Source organism: Siniperca chuatsi, linkage group LG18, assembly GCF_020085105.1.
Source record: "Siniperca chuatsi isolate FFG_IHB_CAS linkage group LG18, ASM2008510v1, whole genome shotgun sequence".
NCBI classification, from domain to species: domain Eukaryota; kingdom Metazoa; phylum Chordata; class Actinopteri; order Centrarchiformes; family Sinipercidae; genus Siniperca; species Siniperca chuatsi.
Genome location: NC_058059.1, coordinates 13,421,016 through 13,442,210, shown reverse-complemented (window position 1 = coordinate 13,442,210; position 21,195 = coordinate 13,421,016). Strand labels below are relative to the sequence as shown.

The following is a 21,195-nucleotide window of genomic DNA, read 5'->3' as shown; positions in this document are numbered from 1 at the left end:
TAGAGACACATAAGGACATGAAACAAAAAGTCCACCTTTATTTAACATAGAAAAAACAGAGCTGTCTTGTCTTGAACGGTTTCACCATTTGTCACATGAGCGCTTATGTTGAACAAAGTTTATCTGAAGTACTCAGAACATGTTCTTATTTTAAATCTCAGAGTGAACAGCTATCTGTTTGAGGGAACAAGCAAGATAAACTTTGTTAACCCCTTATTGTGTCTAATCATTTTCTAAGAGTTTCCTAAGAAGGTGTTGGCACTAATTATAGGCAAAAATACAACTGGTAAGCAAGTGTAAGTAGTTATTTTTAAGGGAATTCCTCTGGAAATCAACAACTGCTTTTAAACTAATTACAACTAACTAACTAAACAGTCTCTGAACTTTGTCTCGATTTTCCCTAAAGTTAGTAACAAATCACACAATTATTTCCAGAAATGATTGGGCCATAACAGACCTGTAAAATACAGCCATACAAAACTGTTAAATAAGACATTCGTTTAATAAATTATCACAATGCAGAAACTGCATCACATAAAGTTTACCATTAATCAAATTACAGCATTCATGTGATTAAGCCTCACTGCTACCAGAATAGCACTTGTAAACTGAACAGTGTCTGTGAAGAACAGTAATGCCTTGATGAAACAAGCCTTCCTGTCTCCTGTTGCTGAATGAAATACCATCTGGGCTCAGCTCAGGATGTTTTGAAAAAAATAAAAAATCAGTCTCTTCATCCCGACTTAAAATTATGCAAAAACTCTTGCCTAAAATACACATTTGATGACCTGACCTCACCAAATGCCAGATACGGTTAATGGTACATGAACATGAAACAGCAACTGTTTTTTTTTTTTCGGTGTTTGTGGTTTCTGTGTCCCTTCCTCCACAAGAACAGGGCGCGCAGCGAAGCCAAACCACCACCATCAAAGAGGAAGCACAAGTTTATTCAAACAGCAACTGTTTCCACATCACTGACATCAGACAGATCAGTCCAATCTGAGGTCTGATGAAAGCATGTATGTGACGATAATGATAATTTCATCTAAACATAACGGTCATTTTCTGGAAGGAAGCTGCTGAGAGTGAGGTTGTCTCCTCCATCCTCATCGCTGTCTCCACCACTGTGGATCACCAGGACCCCATTAGTCACTGGATTGCGTTGTCTTGCGTAGTTGTAATTCCTTTCAGGCAGCAGGGCTGAGATGCACATCATCTCTGTGGCCTGCTGAGGTTTCTTGACCTTGTACTTCCTTGTTGACAACTTGGTGCAGAGGATAATGGTAGAAACCATGAAGATGGTTGCCAACCCAGCCAAGGAGGTGATAGCGATGAGGCAGTGCTTCATCACGCCCCGGGTGGAGCAGGGTTGGCCCTCAGTGCTGGTTGGACTCTTTGAGACTTCACGAGGCGCTATTGTAGTTGCCGGAGTTGATTTGGTTGTTGGGATCGGCAACCTCTTGGGTACACGAGGGATCAAGATTCCTGCAGGACTGGTGGAGACAGCAGCGGTGGTGGAGATGGCAGAATCGGTAGAGAATGAGGTAGTGTGAGGGTCAGTGGTAGAGCTCGATCCTGATGTGTCAGGAAACTGTGATGTGGAGATGTGGGTTCTTGTCACGGAAACGGGCTGAGTTGTCGATGAAAGCTCAGTGCTGGTGGTGGACGTCGCACTCATTCTGACAGGCAAAGACGTGGAGTCAGACTCAGAGGTAGAGTTCGCTGTCATTATGGTCGTGGTAGAAACTGGGGGACTGGTGAGGTTCTGGATGAAGACTGGAGCCTGAGTAGAATCAGCATGAGAGACGGTGGAAGGTAACTTGGATGTAACTTCGGGCTTAGTGGTGGACGTAGGCAGCGGCGAAGACACGGCCGCAGTTGCTAAGGATGCTGCAGACGTTGCAGAAGTTGTGGCAGGAGCAGTCATGTCAGTAGAAGTGGTGCTTGATTGTTGATGCAACTGATCCCCTGTAGGTTTTACTGGGATTGTCGTGTTGTGGGAAGGTTGTGCTTCACCTGTAGCTGTGGTCACTGCTGTGGAGGTATGAGGCAGTCGTGGACCTGAGCTGCTTGTTGTTGCTGCGACCAAACCAGCCATGCTATCATTTGAGCTGTCACTTCTGTCACTGCCGATTGCCTCTTCCGTTTCCACTGTGGGTGACAACGTGGTCTCCGCTGTTGCAGCAGCACTAACTGCTGCAGGTTTGTGAGTTGGATATGTTTCATCACGAACTACATGTGGACTGCTCAGCTGCTTGGTTGTCTTGTCGGGTTCAGCAGTTGAGTTAACGCTGCTGGTTTCTGGGATGGAAGCACACATGGACTCCGTAGAAAACCAAACAGATATTCCCCATAGCAGAGCCAGATACGTCTTCACGCTGAGTTGCATCATTGTTGTGTACCAGGTCTGAAAGGACAGAAAAGATACTAATTTACATGAAACTATTAAACAGTTGTAGAAGTTGTGGAAAAAATACACACACACACACACACACACACACACACACGGGGAGAAAATAAATGTATCTGCTAGTGACATCTTATGATGAAACAGTCTTTCACCACACCGATTGCTACATTCTCACAGTAAAAAACACAGAACTACTGCATTTTTAGAGTAAATCGGAAACTTTCTTACCGGCAGTTTATACGATCAGAATGCACATTTAATGTTGTAAATAAACAATGTAGATAAATCAACAGCCTTTGAGAGAAAAATCCTAATGGAGAATAACATTTTTAGAGAGCAGGAAGTAAACTTTATCCAACAGCATTACATAAAAGGAAACAGGAGATCCCAAAAGCAGCGACATTTAATCAGAAAAAAAGATTTTAAATGTCTCCACAGAGACACCTGTCAGTGTCTTACCTTGCTGCAGGTGAAGCAGAGGGATGGATGTGAGGGTAACAATCTGCTAAAAACTGAGCTCAGCTCATTTCAGCCTCTCTAGGAGAACATCGTCAGAGCACTGACATGCTGACTACTGCAGCGCTGCTGGATTGACAAAACAGGAAATGTTCACACTTTTAAAAAAAAAAAAACAGCACTATATATCATTTTCAGAAAATTCAGATACAGAGAGACACTTCCCTTATCCACAGCGTTATATAGTTAGCATTAACGAGAAAGTGAAATTTATCAGATGCTTCTTTTTATTGCCCTATCAGCTTCAGCTACCAGATTTTAAGATCTTATATCTATTCAGTGGCAGAAGATGTGTCTCACTTCACTGATGGAAAGCTGAGGAGAGCTGAGGTGCCGCTGTGCGGAGCATCTTTGTTGTTCTGAATATTACTTTATATAAAGTAGCAGGAAGTACTCATTTCTGTAGACTGATGTTTCTCACATGTCCACTTCTGATCACACTTCTGTTCTAAGATTTAAAGCTATGTGTCATGTTGATAAAAAGCAGTAACTCAGGAAGTTCAAGGCACTGATAGTAGACAACAGTGACACTGTCAGTGTAATTCATGCAGAAGTAAAATAAGCTGAAAGTCCATGTAATCAATAAGAAAGTCCATGCGCAAAAAAATAAATTTGAAGTGTGTTTGACGCCTGAGTTAGTTCCCTGGCTTTAAAGATATACGAAACTTGGACATACATTTGTATCCTGTAAGGAAACAGAAATGTTCTTCTAGTGTGGAAATCATAACTGTGACTTCCTGTACTCATGAGTCATACTGAGATGTGGTTATAAAAAAATGGTTGAGTTTTAAAAAATGAAAAAATTGACAGGAACATAAACTTCTGTTTGTTTTTTAGTGTTCTGAACGTTGCCATGCTGTGAAAAAGGAAAAAAAAACACGCTGATGTATACACTGAGAAATAACAAAACATGTTCTGAAATTACTTTGACAAAGGTGTGACAGTGTTGCTGCTCTGTTCTATCTATTGGTATTTCTTGTATTTGCTGGTTTGAGTTTTAATCGGATAATAATTTTATAATTTTGAATAATTACAAAAACTCTATTATACACAGGGCCGTAGCTACTAATGTCACTGAGGTAATTTCTTCAATATTTTTGTGGGAATATTTATGTTTTTTTTTTAAAGAAAAATATAATCTTTTTTGAACTCAGTAACTTTAAATGTGACTATTTTCAGGCCAAGAAAAAAAGTATATATTCAACAATTTTCCACATCAGAATTTAATTCCTGGACGAGTGGTGTGATAATAGCTGTCTACTGGAAACACATGCACACTATAGTACATGCTAATGAGCATGTAGCAAGGTAGCATCAAGCAATGAAGAGGGTCACTGTCTTGCTCTCACCAGTGATAGAAAGTAACTAAGTACAGTTATTCAAGTACTGTACTTTACTTACTTCATACATTTTATGCTGGTTTATACTGAAATATTGTACTTTATACTCCACTACATTTGTTTGACAGCTACAGTCATTATTTACTTTTCAAATTAAGATTTTACATTAAAAAGATCATATCAGCTTCAAAAGTACTAATATTATTATTTTATTGTTATTATTATTGTTAATATTAAAGATTAAACCAATGATTCCCCCTCTAAACTTTACAGATGGTTTAATTTAAATAACAGTTTGAGATTCGAACAGGTAAAATTATCCTATATTTAATAAAAAAGCCAAGAAAATCTGAGAATGTGAGGAGGGAATTCCCTTAATGTAAAAAAACAAAAAACAGCTGTCATGTAAATATATATTTATATATTTCAGAGGAGCCACTGTTATCTGGTCAACATTTTAATGACCTCATGACTGCTACTTTAGCACCACCATCAGACAGGAAAAGGAGTAACAGCTAATCAAGGAGGTTTTTAGGCAGTTGGGACTGAGTTTGAGTAAATGTACTTATTTACATTCCACCACTGTTCAGCACTCATCAAATCTTTTTCTTGGCTGATAAAAGCTGCTCAGAGATACTGTATGTCTCCAGCAGATACTGTAGGCGTTTTTACCAGCATGAAACTTTTATGTTTTTCTTCACTGGCTGTGGTTTCAAATCCATATCTGATGGCAGAAGTGAAACTGAGTAAATGTAATGCTCCGAATGACACACGATGAGCTCTACATCTGACCTGCAGGGATAGAAATTAATAGAAGCCAAAACAATATATAAAGAAAGGAAAAGAAAATAGAGTTTTTCGTGTGTAAAATCTTTATTATGTGCACAGAACTGTTTGTCAGGGGTTCAGTGAAATGCGAGCTGGGTGAATGGTCCCTTCCCAACACCAAATACGCACTGGAGAGGGTGACTTTAGTTTGACCCTTAACAGTGACAAGAGGCATCACTACATTTTCACAACATTTACACCAGAGAGATGCAACCCCCCACCCCAATAAAACCAAATGTTAAATTTCAAGCCCAGAAGAACAGAAACAAAAAGAATTCAGAAATTCTTTCACATTCATAAATCTGATGATCAATGAGCAAACAGGTGGGAGGAAAAAAGTTCAACAGCTATTGTTTAAAAAAAAAATCCAGCTTGACTAAATCAATCTACCAGGTCAGGTTGTGACTGGAATGTATAACAGGAGAGAAAATAAATGTAAAAGCAGTGCATGAAACCGCACACCATTCATATTTGGCAACACAAAAAATAACAATGGAAATACTGATGCTACATACAGTTTTTGAGTAGTAAGTACAAACTTCACATAAGAATGTTTTACCACAAATTTGAAAAAAAAAGAAAAAAGTTAAGACTTTTCCTTCAACAAAAATGTATTTTCTTCAAATGTGTACACGAGCTGCGAGAGTTTTTCCTTTTGTCTGTGTGTGTCGGGGCGAAGTGTGAAACTGGAGACTTGATGAGGAAAAAATAAAGCTCATCTTGGAATGTAGGCTTGGTCTCATCGCAGGGAGGACGCCAAGCTCAATGAAGCCGAATCTTCAGAATTTGGCCGTGGCCGAACCCCTCCATTCCATTCTCTCCAAAACAACGAACGGTCCTGGGAAGGGGCCGAGCCTTTATATGGCAACCTTGGCAACCTGCTCTTCCAGTCTGGCAATTCGACGGTCTTGGAGGATGACACGGTCCCTGAGTGACTTGAACTCTCGGAGTACCTCTTCCAGTTTATCTTCCATTTTCTGGTCAAAAACGTAAAGAAAGTCAGTTCTCTTTTGAGAGGCTGCTAAACATTTACAGAACTGTTTACAGAAGATTTTTGTCAAAACAAAATTTTCCTGGCAAAATGAGCAGGGATTTTACAGGCAATGAGGCCCTCCAACAGTTAACATTTTCCCTTGCTGTTCCACTGAATCGTGACCCAAATACCAAAATATGTGCTGATCCATAACTTTTGTGAATTGTTCCAACCATAATAATTACTGTGAATGGGGAGGTCCAAACGTCAGCAAAAAATGCTGTGTGCAAGTTTGAAAAGTGCTGCACTTTTTCTTAGAGGAAACAGTAAGAATAATCGGTTTTAAGAACCTAGTTATAATAAGAAAAGTAGTATAAACAAAAATAAAATCTACAGTTAAAGGAAAGACACTGGGAAATATGAGGTGTTTATACATTCAGCATTCAACTTGTTATTCTAACACTCACTACTGAGGGCTGTGGAGAAGCACGCTTCTGGACAGTCGAGATGTTTTCTGCTTTTGTGGCTGGCTTGGTCTCCAGGACGTTCGTCTTGACCACTTTCAGATCCCGGGTCTTCGTGGAGACGTAGCCATCTTTGAGCGAGATCAGGATGGGGCCTCCGTTCTTCCCGGCGAACCACTCCTCGGCCTCCAGGGCGGGATCGGGGCCGGCTGTGTCAGGATACAGGTCGTCCTGGAACAGATCCGACTGGGCAGGTGGAGAGGACACAGGAAATGTCATGAGGAGAGGAGGACAGTGCAAAACGCTAAAAGGTGTGGATGGAGGTCTATTAAGCAGCATTGAAAGAGCAGCATATTTATTACTTCATACAAACACAGACTTACCTTACGTGGGACTGTCATGATGATTGGTTCACATTTTCTCTCGTGTAATTTGTAAAACCTACAGAGAGGGTTCATATAATATGATTAATATCACACACAGCAAAATATAAAACATAAAAACAGACACTCAGAGAGTGAAAGAGTACTTATATTAATTTCAACTTCATTTTTATCAGAAAGAAATACATTAGCAATTAAATTACTTATTACTTATGTATATATTAGTAAAGCTCATTGGTTTGTTTAAAAGAAACCTGATAATCCTGTATATTTTAAATATTTTCAAAAATGAGTGAAAATCAGATAAAAAAAAAATACAAAAAGATGTTATTTGGGCTATGGGAAATTGTGATGGGCATTTATCACAATTTTCTGGCATTTTATAGACCAAACAATTAATTGAGAAAAACAAAATCTGTAGATTAATAGATAGAAAATAATCGTTAGTTGCAGCTCTTGTGATGGCCCCCTGCAGCAACTTTTGGGTGCGTGGAGACATGAATTCTAGGTATAAATTGGTTGTCTTTCAGACAAATTCTGTAATAATTAAAAATGATGCCCTATACTGTATGTTTGCTCCATAATCCACAGGAGCACAAACTAACTGAACAAAAGTTAAAAAACAAAACAACATAATTGTTGCAATACCTTGCGATTTCACATTTGTTGACATCCAGGCCTCTTTTGGGCATGTATCCCATACCTCTCTGGGGCTCCTTGGTGGAAAAGGTGTTGAGGTAGTGAACAAACGGTGCCTCATCAGTGATCTCAAAGTACCGAATGCTGCTGTCACCCTGAGGACACACAGTCACAGCTCAGTGTCAGTTCGGGAATTTAATTCATTCGATTTATTAGAATTATTAGAAATGTAAAACAAAAGCGGAATTTCTTTACAAGGCTGCTCACCTTTCCACACAGGTAGACTATGTTGGTGTCGGGGTCATAGAAGGGCAGCAGAACTCCATTACTGGAGTCCATCTCTTGAACACATATTGGCTCATCCATGTTTTCCTGAAAACACAACATTCTGTAATTGGAGCGATACTAAAGTGTGGAGTTGTATAATTTATTGCCCATGATTTCAGTCCAACAATTGCTGAATGTCTGTATTAGTTGCTCCTGTGCTCAACGCATGACACCTATAACCAATAATGAACAGGACCAAAGCCTCCTCTGCCAATACATAGAAAATGACTCCTGCTAATTAGATCTGGAGAAGTGAAATCACTGTGTTGGTGTTACCCTTTGAATTTAATGCCCTCAACTGGAGCTGAGGTGTAATTGAAATGAAAATTTCATAAGAAAAAATAATCCTTATTTCACATTCAAGCAGCATGGGAGAAACTGATGGAAACCTCTGACAATATTTGGACTTGTATCCTGGGTAGGAAGCTGTACAAAGCAAGGTGCTACAGCTCCAATTGTCATATAGATGGCAGTGTATATGTGTATGCATCAGTGATGGATGAGATTCACTCCGGTGACGTACAGTTTTCCACAGGGCTAGCTGGCGCTCGCTCATGCGGCTAAATCCAGTGGTGAAAATGTTTCCGTCCGCTAAAAAGATTGCTCTCATTGGTCGAGCTCCCTCGTGTGCTTTGTCCTTTTCCTGAAAAACAGTAACACACTTGTCAGATTGGGCAGCCATGTTGGTAGGCTTTAAGTCAACAGCTCGGTGGGTGATTATGGGAGAGATTATTCCACGCGAAAAGCATCCAAGCTCCAAATCCCCTGCAGCGTTTCCACTTACCGCAACAACCTTTTTTTTACGGGGGTCGATGACGCGGACCTTCTTGTCCTTGCAGGCGGTGCAGAGTAGACTGCCATTGCGGCTCCAGCTGACACTAAAGATAACATCAGGGTGCATGTCCTCCAGGTTGATCATGGCCTCTCCCGTGCCCACATTCCAAATGATTAACTGGTTGTCACACCCTAAAATGGACACATGCAGCACAGCCTGACTACACACACCTCTATGTCCAAGTTTATTTTAAGCACTTTATGTCACACAAAGCAACGCGACAGAAGGCGACCCGTGAGATAACTGGTCAGATTTGGAGTTCAGCTGTGCACAGTGGACAAATGGCAGACAAACAGACAGTATTATTTCAGTTTGAGGGCACGGGGTGCACCATAGGACTCAGTCAAAGATTACCTGCACTGAGGAGAACGTTGCGAGCGGTGGGATGCCAGGACACGATGCCGACCCTCTTAGAGTGTCCCTCTAACACGACCACAGGATCTGAAAGGGGAGTCTCCAGCCCGTTCTCAGGGATCTGCCAAACCTGAATCAGAAACCCCCCCCCCAAAAAAACAGTTACATACCAGACACAGAAAATTAGGAGCTACATGGAGAAAGTCTGTCCACTAAAATAACTTAACAATAAGGAACAATACAGTAGATTACAGCTGTGTGCTAATGCTGATGATATTCATATTCCGTACAACAAAACACAGACAGTATTACTTTGTGTTACTCGAGTCCAGTTTGACACGCACAGGAAAACTTCCAGCCAAAAATGTATGATAAACTCTGGCAAACACAGGAAAACGGCACTCTAAAATACACTTGCTCAAATAATTCAACAAATATTTAACATTATAAGCTACAAAAAAGGTACCAGATTACAGTACCAGTATGTTGTTAGTGTTATTTTGCCCTTTCCAACCGCACCTTTAAAATTTGTCAACAATTTTGTGAATGTTCCTTAACGTAAGTAATTTTAAGTAAATAATGGATTGTTCCCTTCCATGGGACCATACAAAACTACTACAAAAAATATACAAATATGTTTGTGTTGATTTATTCATAAAAAACTCTCTAAGAATGAATGACAAGTTTAACTCTTCAGCAATCAACGGTAACACCATTACTATTCGTACAAAAGCAGAAATTTTTTTATTCCACTTGATACATGTCCTAGATGAAAAATCAGAAGTTGTGGGGTAAAGTGTAATTGCTTATATAAGTACTTATAATTGCTACTCTGTTAAAACACAAACATAATAAACCAGAAAGTCAAAAGTCAAAGCTCATGTGATCCTTTAGAGATTAACCATGTCCTTACCATGACTGTGCAGTCCTCCGAGCCGCTAGCAATGACAAGGTCATTATGAGGACACCAGTCGATGTCCAACACTGGGCCCGTGTGACCACATACTGTAGGGTAGACCTTGTCTATACGGCCAGACTAGGAGACAGAAGACAATTTTGTTACAAAGGGGTTAAAGAGTGTGAGCTGCAGAAGAGCAATAACGTTCTGTGAGCTGATATCTGCCAGAGAGATATGAAAATGACCAATGAACAAGACTAATTTAACTATCCTGTGTTATTTAGAAGTTATATTCAGTCCTTTGCGTGACTACAAGATTGTTGAGTTATTGACTCTTCTATGACCATCGCGTTGCAACTTTATCACACAGCTGTCTTCATGCTAGGCTAAAAAGCAAGCAATGGACACAGAGAGCTTGAATAATAATTATACATTTTCAAAAAAATACACTCAGTAGTCAACTGAAAAGGTATTTACTTAATATCAAACATCATTTAACTCTGTAAAACCGGCAGAAAGAGGACCTAACATGTCAACCAGTATTTCCCAAAGATTGAATTCATTTGTGGTGGTCGACCGTGAGAGGAGAGGGAGGTGATGGTTTACACTGAACTTTGAGATTCAGCAGCAAATCCCCACTGAACTCACAAGCCAACCAACAAAAGGAGATGGCTAAGTATCATGAATAAGTTTGATCCTCTGGGCCTGTTATGACCCCAAATCATCTTATTAGAATAATAGTAATGGGAGGACACATTAAAGTGGCAATCTCGAAGATTTTAATTTAAATAAATGCCTGTCTATCGCCAAATGAGGTAACACAATGGTGACTGAGCCTATGGCTCACTGATGAAAGTATTGCAATATTTATACATTTTCAGTATTACAAACTGGGTGTCTGCTGGGACCTTCCCAGTAAAAATGCTGTATTAAGTTACTGCTAAAGCAAAGCGAACATTTCCTGCTGCTGCAGCTTCACATTAAAAGCATTTAACTGGCAAAACACGAGTTGACTTTTATTATGAATTAGTCACAGGAAATGCAATGTGTTTGTCAGTGAGCTTGACACTGACCGCTATCTCTCATCGAAAATGCGTCTACAAAACAAGACAACGGTCATTTTCTGTGTTCGACAGTGGTTCAGTTCGAAATATTGCAGGGAGTAATGGAACAAGAAGGAGCAGCCACAGTGAGCTGTTAGAGGAAGAGCTGCAGGCGACAGGCTGCACACCTCCAACTTCTCAGCGAGGTAACCAACTCCTTTCACTCCGCCCTGCTGTTTGCAATCTTAAGGATTGCCACTTTAAGCACATTTTCTCTTGTATGACCTTATCCATTGTCATCATGGATGGACATTGTGATTTCTACCGGAATATCCCAAAGTCACAGCAGCTTCTCCAGAGGCAGGACATTATACAGTGAATATAAATCAATTAACCCAGTGGCCGAAAAATTGTGGCACAGCACCCAGCCCCTCTGTGAGTATCATGTGTTCAATGAGCCAGCTGTAACAAGATACTCATTGGATGCCTTTACTATCAGGCTGATTTAAACATTGATTATCTATGGTTTTTACTATATACATGAGCCTCAGGGAACAGCAGCAGTGTGCTGAAGGTCTGCTGACAGAGAACAAGCCTGATTTGGACTGATTTGCTACATGCTTTGAATGCAATAATATGATACAGCGTATTGTTAAAGTACGACCCTTCTATCTCTGGGTATGCTATGGCAGTTAAAGCCTCTATGTGAAACTTGTTTCTGATTGCACAGTTGAACAACAAACCTGCAAAACACCAGCCCTTGAGGAGCAGAATTGAAGAGCGCTGCTTTAAATCATGCTACTAGGACTTATACATGTCAGCTGAACCGAGTGTGATATACAGTAGCAACATTTGGACGTTTAATAACCCCTTACTATTTAAATTCTATATTTATTGAACACTGCAAACTAGGACCTCACAGCTCGTCTGTAATGGACCTTCAAAAGACCCTTGATGGAAGCGTGGAGATGTGGCAGAACGTCGCTCACCTTTTGTAGAGGAAGGACAAGAAAGGCTCCTCCCCCGCTTGCATCTATGATGATGGCAACAAATTTGGGGTTGACGGCACAGAAGGAGCTGTCCCATGTGACCCTGGACACACGGATGTCATCGTAGCACTGGTCGTTCCTCACGGCCTGACCGAAGACATGACGGAACTTGCTCTGTCGCACAACTCGCCGCAACATATCTGCAGAGAGAAATAAGAGTGCAGGAGGTCGGAGTTAGTAAGTGTGAGTGTTTTGCACAGAAATGTGCCTAATTAAAAGTAATTCTAATAGAAAATAAGATGTATAAACACTACAGAAAGTGGCCATTTTCCCACAGAAACTGATTGTAAAATCTGAAAATGAGCATCCGTCTGTCATCACTGAGCATGCCGAAGAAACCCTGGGGTTAGTTTGCTTTACTGCCAGCACAGTCTGTCTGATCTGAGATTATGCTTATTAACTGTGACTGAGTTTATTCCTGTGCATACCTACTGGCAAACATTTGAGGTAAACTGCGCATGAGACACATTTTTTCTCCAGCTGTGTTTACCTCCTTATCTTAGTGTCATTTTCCAGACTTGTGAGAGACCAAGAGAAAAAGTTCAAGTTCTGCAAACATCACTGACAAGTAGGCAACTGTAAGGAATTGTCAATCGCAATTCCCCCTGATATCAAATTATTTAACATTTTAAATGAACATATAAGAAAAATGAATAATTCCCGAGGACTGTACAGGTCTTCCATTAACATGAACATTATGAAAACACAAGCAGAAAAAGAGTCTGGTTACATTATACAAAAGACACAAATATTGCACAACATATAACAGCAAGGTTGTGGAGTTCATGAAAGAAGTTCACAATATGCAATAAACACACTCAGGTGGGATTTGGTGAATTTAGACCTTCTTCCCTGTGTGAACGTATGATTCAATTCAAGAAATTTTGCTTTGCTACCTTAAATAAAATTGAATTAAATCATCTACTGTTTAGTTAATCATTTTACAGCGTATGTATGTCATTTAAACTGGAGGGCACTTACGCTCAATTTACTTTAACTAGATTAGAGTACAAATTTTAACTTTTAGTGGTCATTAATATTTAGGCTACCTGATAACGCCTCATGAACTTAAATTAGCTCCACTTCCACAAATTACTGCATAACACAAATCTGCAGCCAAGCCGTTTCTATTATAGAGCAAAAATCCCAATCAGGGAACTTTTCTTGGTTTTTAAAAAGCCAGCCACTTCCTTTCTTATCTTTCTACAGGAAATGTTAGGAATAGCATAATTTCTTGTGTAAGTAACAAAAAGTAGAACAAACTTAGTGAGAAGACAGAATTGGCATTTCATGAAATTGGGGAAGACATAGAACTACATTTTTCTGAACTAGTGTAGGTAGGCTTCAGTGCGGACGGCCCATATTTTAGGGCTTACTGATATGGATGCAGCTTAAAAGGTTACATTTGTGAAAAGTGTCCGCAGTGAGGTTTTATTTTTACCACATCGTCTCCTGCGAGCACACCACAGATGGCCTGCTGCTGCTCTGGACTCTGAAAATGATCTCAGTTGTTGATCCACATTTAATGATCACATTGTAGCTCAGCGCATCCTCAAGCATGTTCACCTCTTCACGTTTCTTCTTTAACTCTCATTTCTGCTTCCAGCCTCAAGAGAAGTCATTCATGAAGAGTAGACTATTGTTTTCACAGCTAATTCCACTACTGGCACTTTGACAACCTTGGAAATGGTTAGATCTGATCTGCAGCCAAAACATGAAAACCAAACACAATGGGAATTCTCCTGAACTTGACTTGCCTTAGCTTTGTCTTTTGTAATTCCAAAAAACTCTGTCTTTGATACCTGAGGGAGAGTTTCCATCCTTTTAGTGACATGCCTTGCTGTGTAATTATGTGGAAAAAATAGTGTCTCAGGGCATAATTAAGCTGCCAGTCTGAAGCGACATACTGAGCTGTTATACAGGCTGCAGGATTTTTCTCCAGTTATCCACAGGTCTGTCATCACACCAAACCACCTGCTTCTTCACATTCAGTCAAGGATTTTGCAAATGGAAAAGATGAACTGCGCACTTTTGGATCTAATAAAGAAACATGGAATTTTTCCAAAATCTTCCTGAGTTTTGAACAAAACGTGCATCAGAGCCATCAAATTTGATCTCTGATTTCATTATGACATCATTATCTTACATAGAGTTGATTTATAATTCTTGCATGGTTAATGTGTAGACTAAATGATATTTAGACAAACCTAAAATAAAAAAATAATATTAAAAAGTCTGATGCAAAAAAGAATGTAAAAATGGCCGCTAACCATATAATTTCAAATCAACCAACAACAGTCTAAACTGTCCATACAGTCCAATGTGAGGACATGTCACATGACATTTTTCTCATTTGGACATCACTTTGAATAAACAGAAAGCCAGTTTTTAAAAATCTTAAATTTAGTTTATGGCAGTATCCTCTTCCCACAACACACACACAGCATACCAGCACTTTCATCTGTAACTTTTATTGTAATCTGAGACTGGCATATGAGAGAAATTAACAGTTTTAAGGTGGATTACAAGACATGACCATATCCCAGAGCCTAAACAGTGATCATATTGCTGCAGGGCTGCATAATGCCTGGACAGCACAGGGCTACAGTTTACTGCGAACCAGAACAATGTGTTCCCTCAATCAATATCAGTACTCCATTCAAGAGCAGCTACCCTCATCCCAAATGTGCATCTGACAAAATGAGCTCCTTCAGTCCCTGCAGGTTTTAGTTAATGCTATACATTATTACAACATTCTGCTGTTAAACCAACACCGTAACACACAGTAGGACATTACTGAGCATCATGATGGTGGCCTGATTGATTGCAGTGGACTCAATGTTAGGCCTTGTTTCAGCGGTTACAGACTAATGCTATGGTATTATTGTCCAAGAGTATAAGGAGAATTTGATGGCCTCTCTGATGTTAATAACAATGTAGTCAGCAGCCATGCAGGAGTCTGGCCTCCTGGTCTGTTATTTCACTGTCTGGTCAACGCGACTAGCTATAAATGTGTGGGTACAACGCCACAAAAGATACAATCACTTAAACTCAGCCTAAGCTTATCATAAAACCGACATTTTCAATCTGAATATACCGACTGATCTCATTCAATGGAGGCGGCAACAGCTGCCCTGTGCTAACGTTAAACAATGGTAGCTAACGTTAGCTGATGTTACCACAAAGCTCGGTGTGTCCACTCCCCCCCATTGTAACAAGTAGCTACAAACTAAAATATCAAGATGAGAAAGAGACTCAGCTGTGATTTGAAACTACATTGTGAGTAATTTCAAACCAAGCCGTTAACGTTGTGGGAAAGCTTTTGTTACTAAAAAGATAACTTAGCAACGATTGCTAACGTAACGTTGCCGTTACTGAGACAACGCGGTGGATAACGTTAGAGTATGCAGGTTTAGATTTTGGTGAGTAACGTTACGCCCCATATGTGACTATCACTTGAAAATACCACAAAGCACGTGGTTTGTTGTAACGTTTAGATTCGTAAAAAAATAAGGCATAAGTAAAATATACTGTAGCGTTAAAAAGTGGCGACGATAGCCGCAACGTTAGACCGTGTTCAGCCGCACTGGCTCGGCAGCTGTGTCGGGGCTGGTCCCGTCTCAACAGCGGCTGACACAGCAACGTAAGTTACCGCAAACACGGAGGAGGCAACCCGAGGGGAGTGTTTAAAAAAAAACCCAACATTTTCTTTAAAATATCACACAAGTAGCCATAAGACGTATGTATTACGCCAAGACAGAGCTGTCCACTCAGAGTCAAATGTGTCATTTGTTTAACTGCTCCATTAGCCTGCCAGTGTGTTTTGCATCAAACTGCCCATCCGTTAAGCTAGGTTAGCGACCTAGCTTAGCTGCTAATTGTTAGCTGCGGTGGACCGCCGCCAGCTGACGCAAGTGCAGATATTTCCACCCAACGTTTTTGGCTGCTCCCATTCTGAATCCCATCCAGCGAGCTAAATGGATGCTGCACATCTCCGACCGACAGATCGCATGCAAAATGCACAATGCAAAGAGGCTTTTCGGGCTTTCTTACCTCCTAAATCTATGCAAGATTTTCGTAAGCACGGGGGTAATCAATCACAACACATGAATCTGGTAGTTTAGGCGCGCCCTTATCCTGCAGGACGTTGCTCTAGTATCCCTTGTCTCCACAAAAAATGCTTAGCCGCTATGCTCTTATTTCCCCTCCTGATGCAAATATGTGGCCCGGATGCAGTGTTTTTAAATCTAGTGGTATTTCAGGATGCCAGTTGACAAACAGAGCATCTTCTGTCCGCTTCTCACCTGCGGAAGACTAGCAATCGTCTACACTCATCGTTATTAAATTCAAAAGGACTCGTTGACGACCGGCTACGGCACATGCGCAAACGAAAAGTCACATTTAATTTCCCAAGGCTGTGCATGGGGATGGGGCTGCAGAAAAACTGGGGTTCTCGCTACATCCTCCTCATGTCTTTTGAAGTAGACCTGCTGAATCAATTCATTTTGTTCAGCTGTTTAAAAATTTCGATTTTCATTGCCTGCAGCACCCTTTGTATCACGGTTCCTCCCCTCCCCCTCTGTCCCATCCTACCCCCCACCCCAGATTGTACTGTCCAAACACAATAAAGAAACCCTCCATAGTCTGTGATGCACCCATACATTATTCATTGGAATAAGCTATTAATTGTTCCCTCTGTTTGCCTTTTCAGTAATTTCTTTATCACAGAACATATTTGCTCTCCTTAAGGATGATTAAATGTTAGTGATCTTGCAACTGGCGTTTATTCTACAGTTTCACTCATTGTAAGTTGATGCTTAAGATGTGTGAACAGATGTAAAGGTCTCAAATTTTTAATACTGTTTTTGGACACTAACTAATGCCATCTAATTATCTAGCTCTTCTTACAAACTGCAAAACGTCAAATGAGATTTGATCATCATAATGAATGTGAATCTGAAAGTGAATCTGAAAATGGCCCTGAAAACTGTTGTGAAACAAGCATGAACATTCGTTCTTGACCTTGGAAATAGTTGACAAAACAATCCCAAACTCAAGATCCACTTACTAGCTTTCAGTCGTATCACCCGGTCTTCATCAAGGTCAAGAACCAACTTTCATAATTAATTTATAAATCGACACAGATGAGAAGAGAGTTGGGATTATTTTTAGTCAAACTACAGTGAATGTGAGACTCCTAGTTTCTGGAGATCTTTCCTTTTCACATATATTTTTTCATATTTTGTCCAGTGATATGTTGATGACCTTGTGAGTTGGTCTGCACTTAGATGATATAAAATTTCAACAGTTCTGAGTTACTGTGTAATTATTGAGTGATCTCAGAATCAAATCTAATCTAAAATCAGAACCACTTTCCTGAGATACATAAGTAAGTATATTGTCTATTAATGCTGTTGATTGAAATTTTAGTTTAACCATTTCAGGAGCATGTCAACATAACAATTTGTTTTAAAATCATGAATGAATGGGGATGTAGAAGAAAATAATTTATTTACTTCTTTCGTTGCCTGCTTATTTCTAAAAGGTCAAGGGGTTTGGAGCCTGTCCCCCCACTATGCACTGACAGAGACCGGGGAAACACCATGGACAGTTTCCAAGACTGCCACAGGGATTATTAAGGTAGACAAACACATTAATACTCTCATTTACACCTAGGGGTAAATGTGAGTCTCCGGTTCACCCTGAGCTGCATGTGTTTGGGGTGTGGGAGGAATCTGAGGTTAAGACAGGGAGAACATCCAAACTACACAGACCAGGACCCAGATTCATAACACAGCACCGTCACTGGTGAGAGGCTTGGTCGACTGATTGACTAAATTACTTTTTTTTGTCTTTAACAATCATGCAGATGCTACTGAATCACAGTTCAGCCATGTGAAAAGTTGTTTGGGAAAACCCTGCTTTATTTTATATTGAATTACCCTCCCAGTCATTCAGGAAAAACAAGACTGTTGATATCGATTTAGGCTTAAACGTTTAAATGTTGTATATTATATAACAAGACTTAGATCCTGTTGTTACATTACAGGCAGCAATACATCAGCTGCTTTTAATAAAGTACAGGTTTTAACAAAAATATCTATGTTAGCAATATAATTGCTTATTTACACATCGAGCAGACATGGAGCAACATTAGCACTCATTTAGAGTCGTGTTTCTGACCTGGTGAATCTAAGTCCAATAGTGTACTCTTCTTTTAGCTCTGTTTTGCTCTCCACTAACTACTGAGGGAAATATGTGGCTGTTTATCTGACAAATGCTCCATTATGTTAAGGAGCTAGTTGCTAAGTGGTGCAGGGCAGGGAGCGTACAGTGAGTTTATCACAGCTTTTTTGCTGATAACAGCAACCAAGTTGATCCACCATTAATATAAAATATAAAAATATGAATTAGAGGAGCTTTAAATCTGATTTTTCTGTTTTTTATTCCAATCACTTCCAGTCAGTTTCAGAAGGTCACAGTCTTAAAGCTTCAAAATATCAACATTTCACTATAAAATTAATTCTTAACACAACCATTCATTTTTAGAGTTCATCAAATAATTTTTTAATAGGTTTAATACACAAACGGAGAAGTAAATCATTAATCTTTCAAGTAAAGTTGTACCCTGAAAATATATTAAATTGAAGTTTTGACATGGTATGCAGTTTGGAAATGGGCAGAAATCAGAAGTTGGTCGTAGCAAGTTAATATAACACACATATGCTTTTTTGTGTATGAATGCTTTGATAAACCACTGGGTCATTAAAAAAGACAGAACTGGTGTCTCCAACATTGACAGTCCAAAGTCCTTACCTTTCTTTGGAGATGGCTGAACTTCTGGTGGTCTCTCTTTGGATTTCTTTGGGACATCAAAGGCATCCTTCATTTGGGATACTTTCACACTTGGACTCTGCTCTGCCACCCGAACCTGAGCTTTGGCGCCGTCAGGTTTGACCCGACCCTGATGTCTCTGCATTTGATTTCTTTCTTTGATCATTTCTGCCACAGGCTTGTATGAACCCACCTCATTGACATTTCCTGCATCCCTATCACTACTGTAATCACTTATGTCTTTACGGTTACCATAGTTACCATGGCTGTCGTTGCTGAATCTTTCAGATAGGAGCTCAGGGTAGATTTCTCTTTTCTTTGAACAAGCAGGTTTTGGTCTTTGGATTTCATTGTCTGATGTGACCTCAGGTATGTGTAGAGTCTCTGTGGACGCAAAAGGGGGCTTTTTTGCAACAGGAGGAGGTGAGCTTTTAAATCTGGATCGTCTCTCCAGGAATACTCTTCTCTGCAACATGTCCAGGTTTTGCGGCTCTTCCTCTGGAGACAGTTTTGCCATATGCACACAGTAGTCAAAGTCGATCATATCTCCGTAATGATCATCCATGTGTCCGAGCGAAAGATATTCACAAGGGCTGAGATCAACTGACAGCGGCCGTTTGTTGGTTGGCACTGTGTAAGTGCCCCTTTCGTCCCACAGCAAGCACATGTCCTGATTAGTTGGAGTGTTGCATGGAAGATCTTTGTTAAAATGAAAAGTGTGTCTCCTCTTGGCCCTCTCCTTAGAACGCAGATGATCTTTGCCTCTTCTTTGCACATCGGTGGACATTAATTGTGCAGTTTTGAGCTTTATAAATGGGTTTTTAGGTTTTTTAGGGACAGGCGGAGGTGGACCTTTAGCTTTGGGCTTTTCTTTTGGCATACACTCGTCTTTCGAATCACATGAGGCGGGCGTGGCGTCTGTATTTACCATACTTGTACCGAGTTGTATTGCCATTGATGTGTCTCTCTTAGGCAACAGACGAGTTACAGGTGGAGGGGTGATGACAGCAGAGAAACACACAAGCTCGCTCTCCCTCTTTAAGCTTGCAACCTGTATCTTTCCATCTCCGCCTTCATTCCCTGGCAGAGGAGGACAAGGGATCAAATCGCATTGTTCCAATGAAAATGAGGGAGGGTCTTGCAGTAGTGGTATTTCAGAGCTAGGGGGCTTGGCTTTTGGGGGGTGAGAGTTGGCTGCTTGGCTGTCCTCTTTCTTGTTGCACAAACTAAGAGTACCTGTTTTAGCCCTCTTTGAGACAGCACCAGCAAACCTGCTCTGATGGGACTGATCCGCTCCCACTTGCGTTTTTTGTGCAGTAAATCTTGAATTGTGGCTTTCCTTATCTTCATTTTTTGATTCTCTTAAAGAAGGATCTACCTTTTCCAAGCATGATTCCCCATTTGACTTCATCTCTCTCTCCCCACCCATCTCCTCCTGCATAATCAACTGAACTGCTTCATCAAGCATGTTTTCCATATCATCAGTGCTCTTTCCTAATCTTTTCACAGAGCTGCCGTTGTCTTGTATTGGCAGGCGCTCCTTATTAATGTTAGTAAAAAGTTGCCCCTTCCTGTGGTCATTCATGTGTTGCTCCCTCTCTGCTTCTCCTCTCCCAGTTGTCTCAGAGTGGGCAGCTCCAACATGACTGACTCCTTTTAGCTGACACCTGCTGCCTGTCACTTCAGCCAAATGTTGACCCATTTCCCTGTCAAAACTCTTGGCAGGTGCTTCCACACTGTCAGTTGTGACTGAAAGTGTGTCAGATTTTCTTCTGCTTTTCTTCTCAATACCATTTTCTTGAGGGGCATTCCTGGAAGGTTGTTGGAGGTTATTGTCACTGTAGTGAGCAGAAGCGTCTTCCTCAACTCTTCTTTTAATAGATGATTGAAGATTCTCTGTTTTCATCCCATTGCCAAAAGTGATTTTCTTTTCCTCATCAGATGCCATCCAAGTCTCATCCTTCTCAAGCACCACAAAGTCTTCCTCATTAGTGGGATCGCATGAGGCTGTTAGACTCCTGGTCGGAGTGTCAGGACCTAACTTGCTACGACCAAGTTCTGATTTCTTCCCATTTCCCTGCTCCTCCATAGCTGTAGTCCCAGTGTAGGCCACAGCCTTGCTCTCAAAGCCTCGCTTTTTGTTTGAAGTTTGTCTTCTCTCCTTAGGGCTCAGGACAGTTTTTAACTCCTTTACAGTTCGAGTGACACTCCGGCTCTCCCTGTCTCCACCCACCCACTCTCCCCTGGTGTTCAGCGGTTGCTCCTGCTGACCTAGAGGCCTGATTGGCTGCCCAGTTTGGGG

At 40.6% G+C, this 21,195-nt stretch overlaps 2 protein-coding genes and 1 long non-coding RNA gene across 8 annotated transcripts; 1 reads left to right on the top strand and 2 right to left on the bottom strand.

The window, feature by feature from the left end:
• Positions 1–14: 14 nt before the first annotated feature.
• LOC122865978 (flocculation protein FLO11-like) lies at positions 15–3,339 on the bottom strand. 3 transcript variants are annotated; one of them, XM_044175072.1, is made up of 3 exons: positions 3,321–3,339; positions 2,870–2,995; positions 15–2,407 (listed from the first exon to the last, which is right to left on the bottom strand). In XM_044175072.1, the coding sequence occupies exon 3, from the start codon at positions 2,390–2,392 to the stop codon at positions 1,046–1,048; it is 1,347 nt and encodes a 448-aa protein (XP_044031007.1). In that variant the 5' UTR covers positions 2,393–2,407; positions 2,870–2,995; positions 3,321–3,339; the 3' UTR covers positions 15–1,045. The 3 variants fall into 3 exon arrangements, with proteins under 3 accessions (XP_044031007.1, XP_044031006.1, XP_044031005.1); XM_044175071.1 differs by lacking the exon at positions 3,321–3,339 and adding an exon at positions 3,227–3,245; XM_044175070.1 differs by lacking the exon at positions 3,321–3,339 and having other exon boundaries at positions 2,870–3,020.
• A 1,781-nt stretch (positions 3,340–5,120) lies between these two features.
• Positions 5,121–21,088, bottom strand: LOC122865421 (coronin-1C-A-like). 3 transcript variants are annotated; one of them, XM_044173822.1, is made up of 11 exons: positions 18,876–21,088; positions 12,000–12,199; positions 9,983–10,105; positions 9,070–9,199; positions 8,665–8,846; positions 8,404–8,523; positions 7,821–7,925; positions 7,563–7,708; positions 6,915–6,972; positions 6,535–6,777; positions 5,121–6,071 (listed from the first exon to the last, which is right to left on the bottom strand). In XM_044173822.1, the coding sequence occupies exons 1-11, from the start codon at positions 20,980–20,982 to the stop codon at positions 5,952–5,954; spliced, it is 3,534 nt and encodes a 1,177-aa protein (XP_044029757.1). In that variant the 5' UTR covers positions 20,983–21,088; the 3' UTR covers positions 5,121–5,951. The 3 variants fall into 3 exon arrangements, with proteins under 3 accessions (XP_044029757.1, XP_044029759.1, XP_044029758.1); XM_044173824.1 differs by lacking the exon at positions 18,876–21,088 and adding an exon at positions 16,364–16,514; XM_044173823.1 differs by lacking the exon at positions 18,876–21,088 and adding an exon at positions 16,113–16,484.
• Positions 13,755–21,195, top strand: LOC122865425. 2 transcript variants are annotated; one of them, XR_006375478.1, is made up of 3 exons: positions 13,755–15,481; positions 17,605–17,699; positions 21,060–21,195. It is a non-coding gene; the product is annotated as an uncharacterized LOC122865425 (long non-coding RNA). The 2 variants fall into 2 exon arrangements; XR_006375477.1 differs by having other exon boundaries at positions 13,755–15,702.

What these genes read in the sequence shown, in the direction of transcription:
- LOC122865978 (XM_044175072.1), bottom strand. Translation starts at nt 2,392, where the DNA reads ATGATGCAACTCAGCGTGAAGACGTATCTGGCTCTGCTATGGGGAATA.
- LOC122865421 (XM_044173822.1), bottom strand. Translation starts at nt 20,982, where the DNA reads ATGGAGGAGCAGGGAAATGGGAAGAAATCAGAACTTGGTCGTAGCAAG. An exon ending in CGGAGGACTGCACAGTCATG is followed by an intron (nt 9,200 to 9,982) that starts GTAAGGACATGG and finishes TTTCTGATTCAG; the next exon opens with GTTTGGCAGATCCCTGAGAA. An exon ending in AACAAATGTGAAATCGCAAG is followed by an intron (nt 6,973 to 7,562) that starts GTATTGCAACAA and finishes CCCTCTCTGTAG; the next exon opens with GTTTTACAAATTACACGAGA.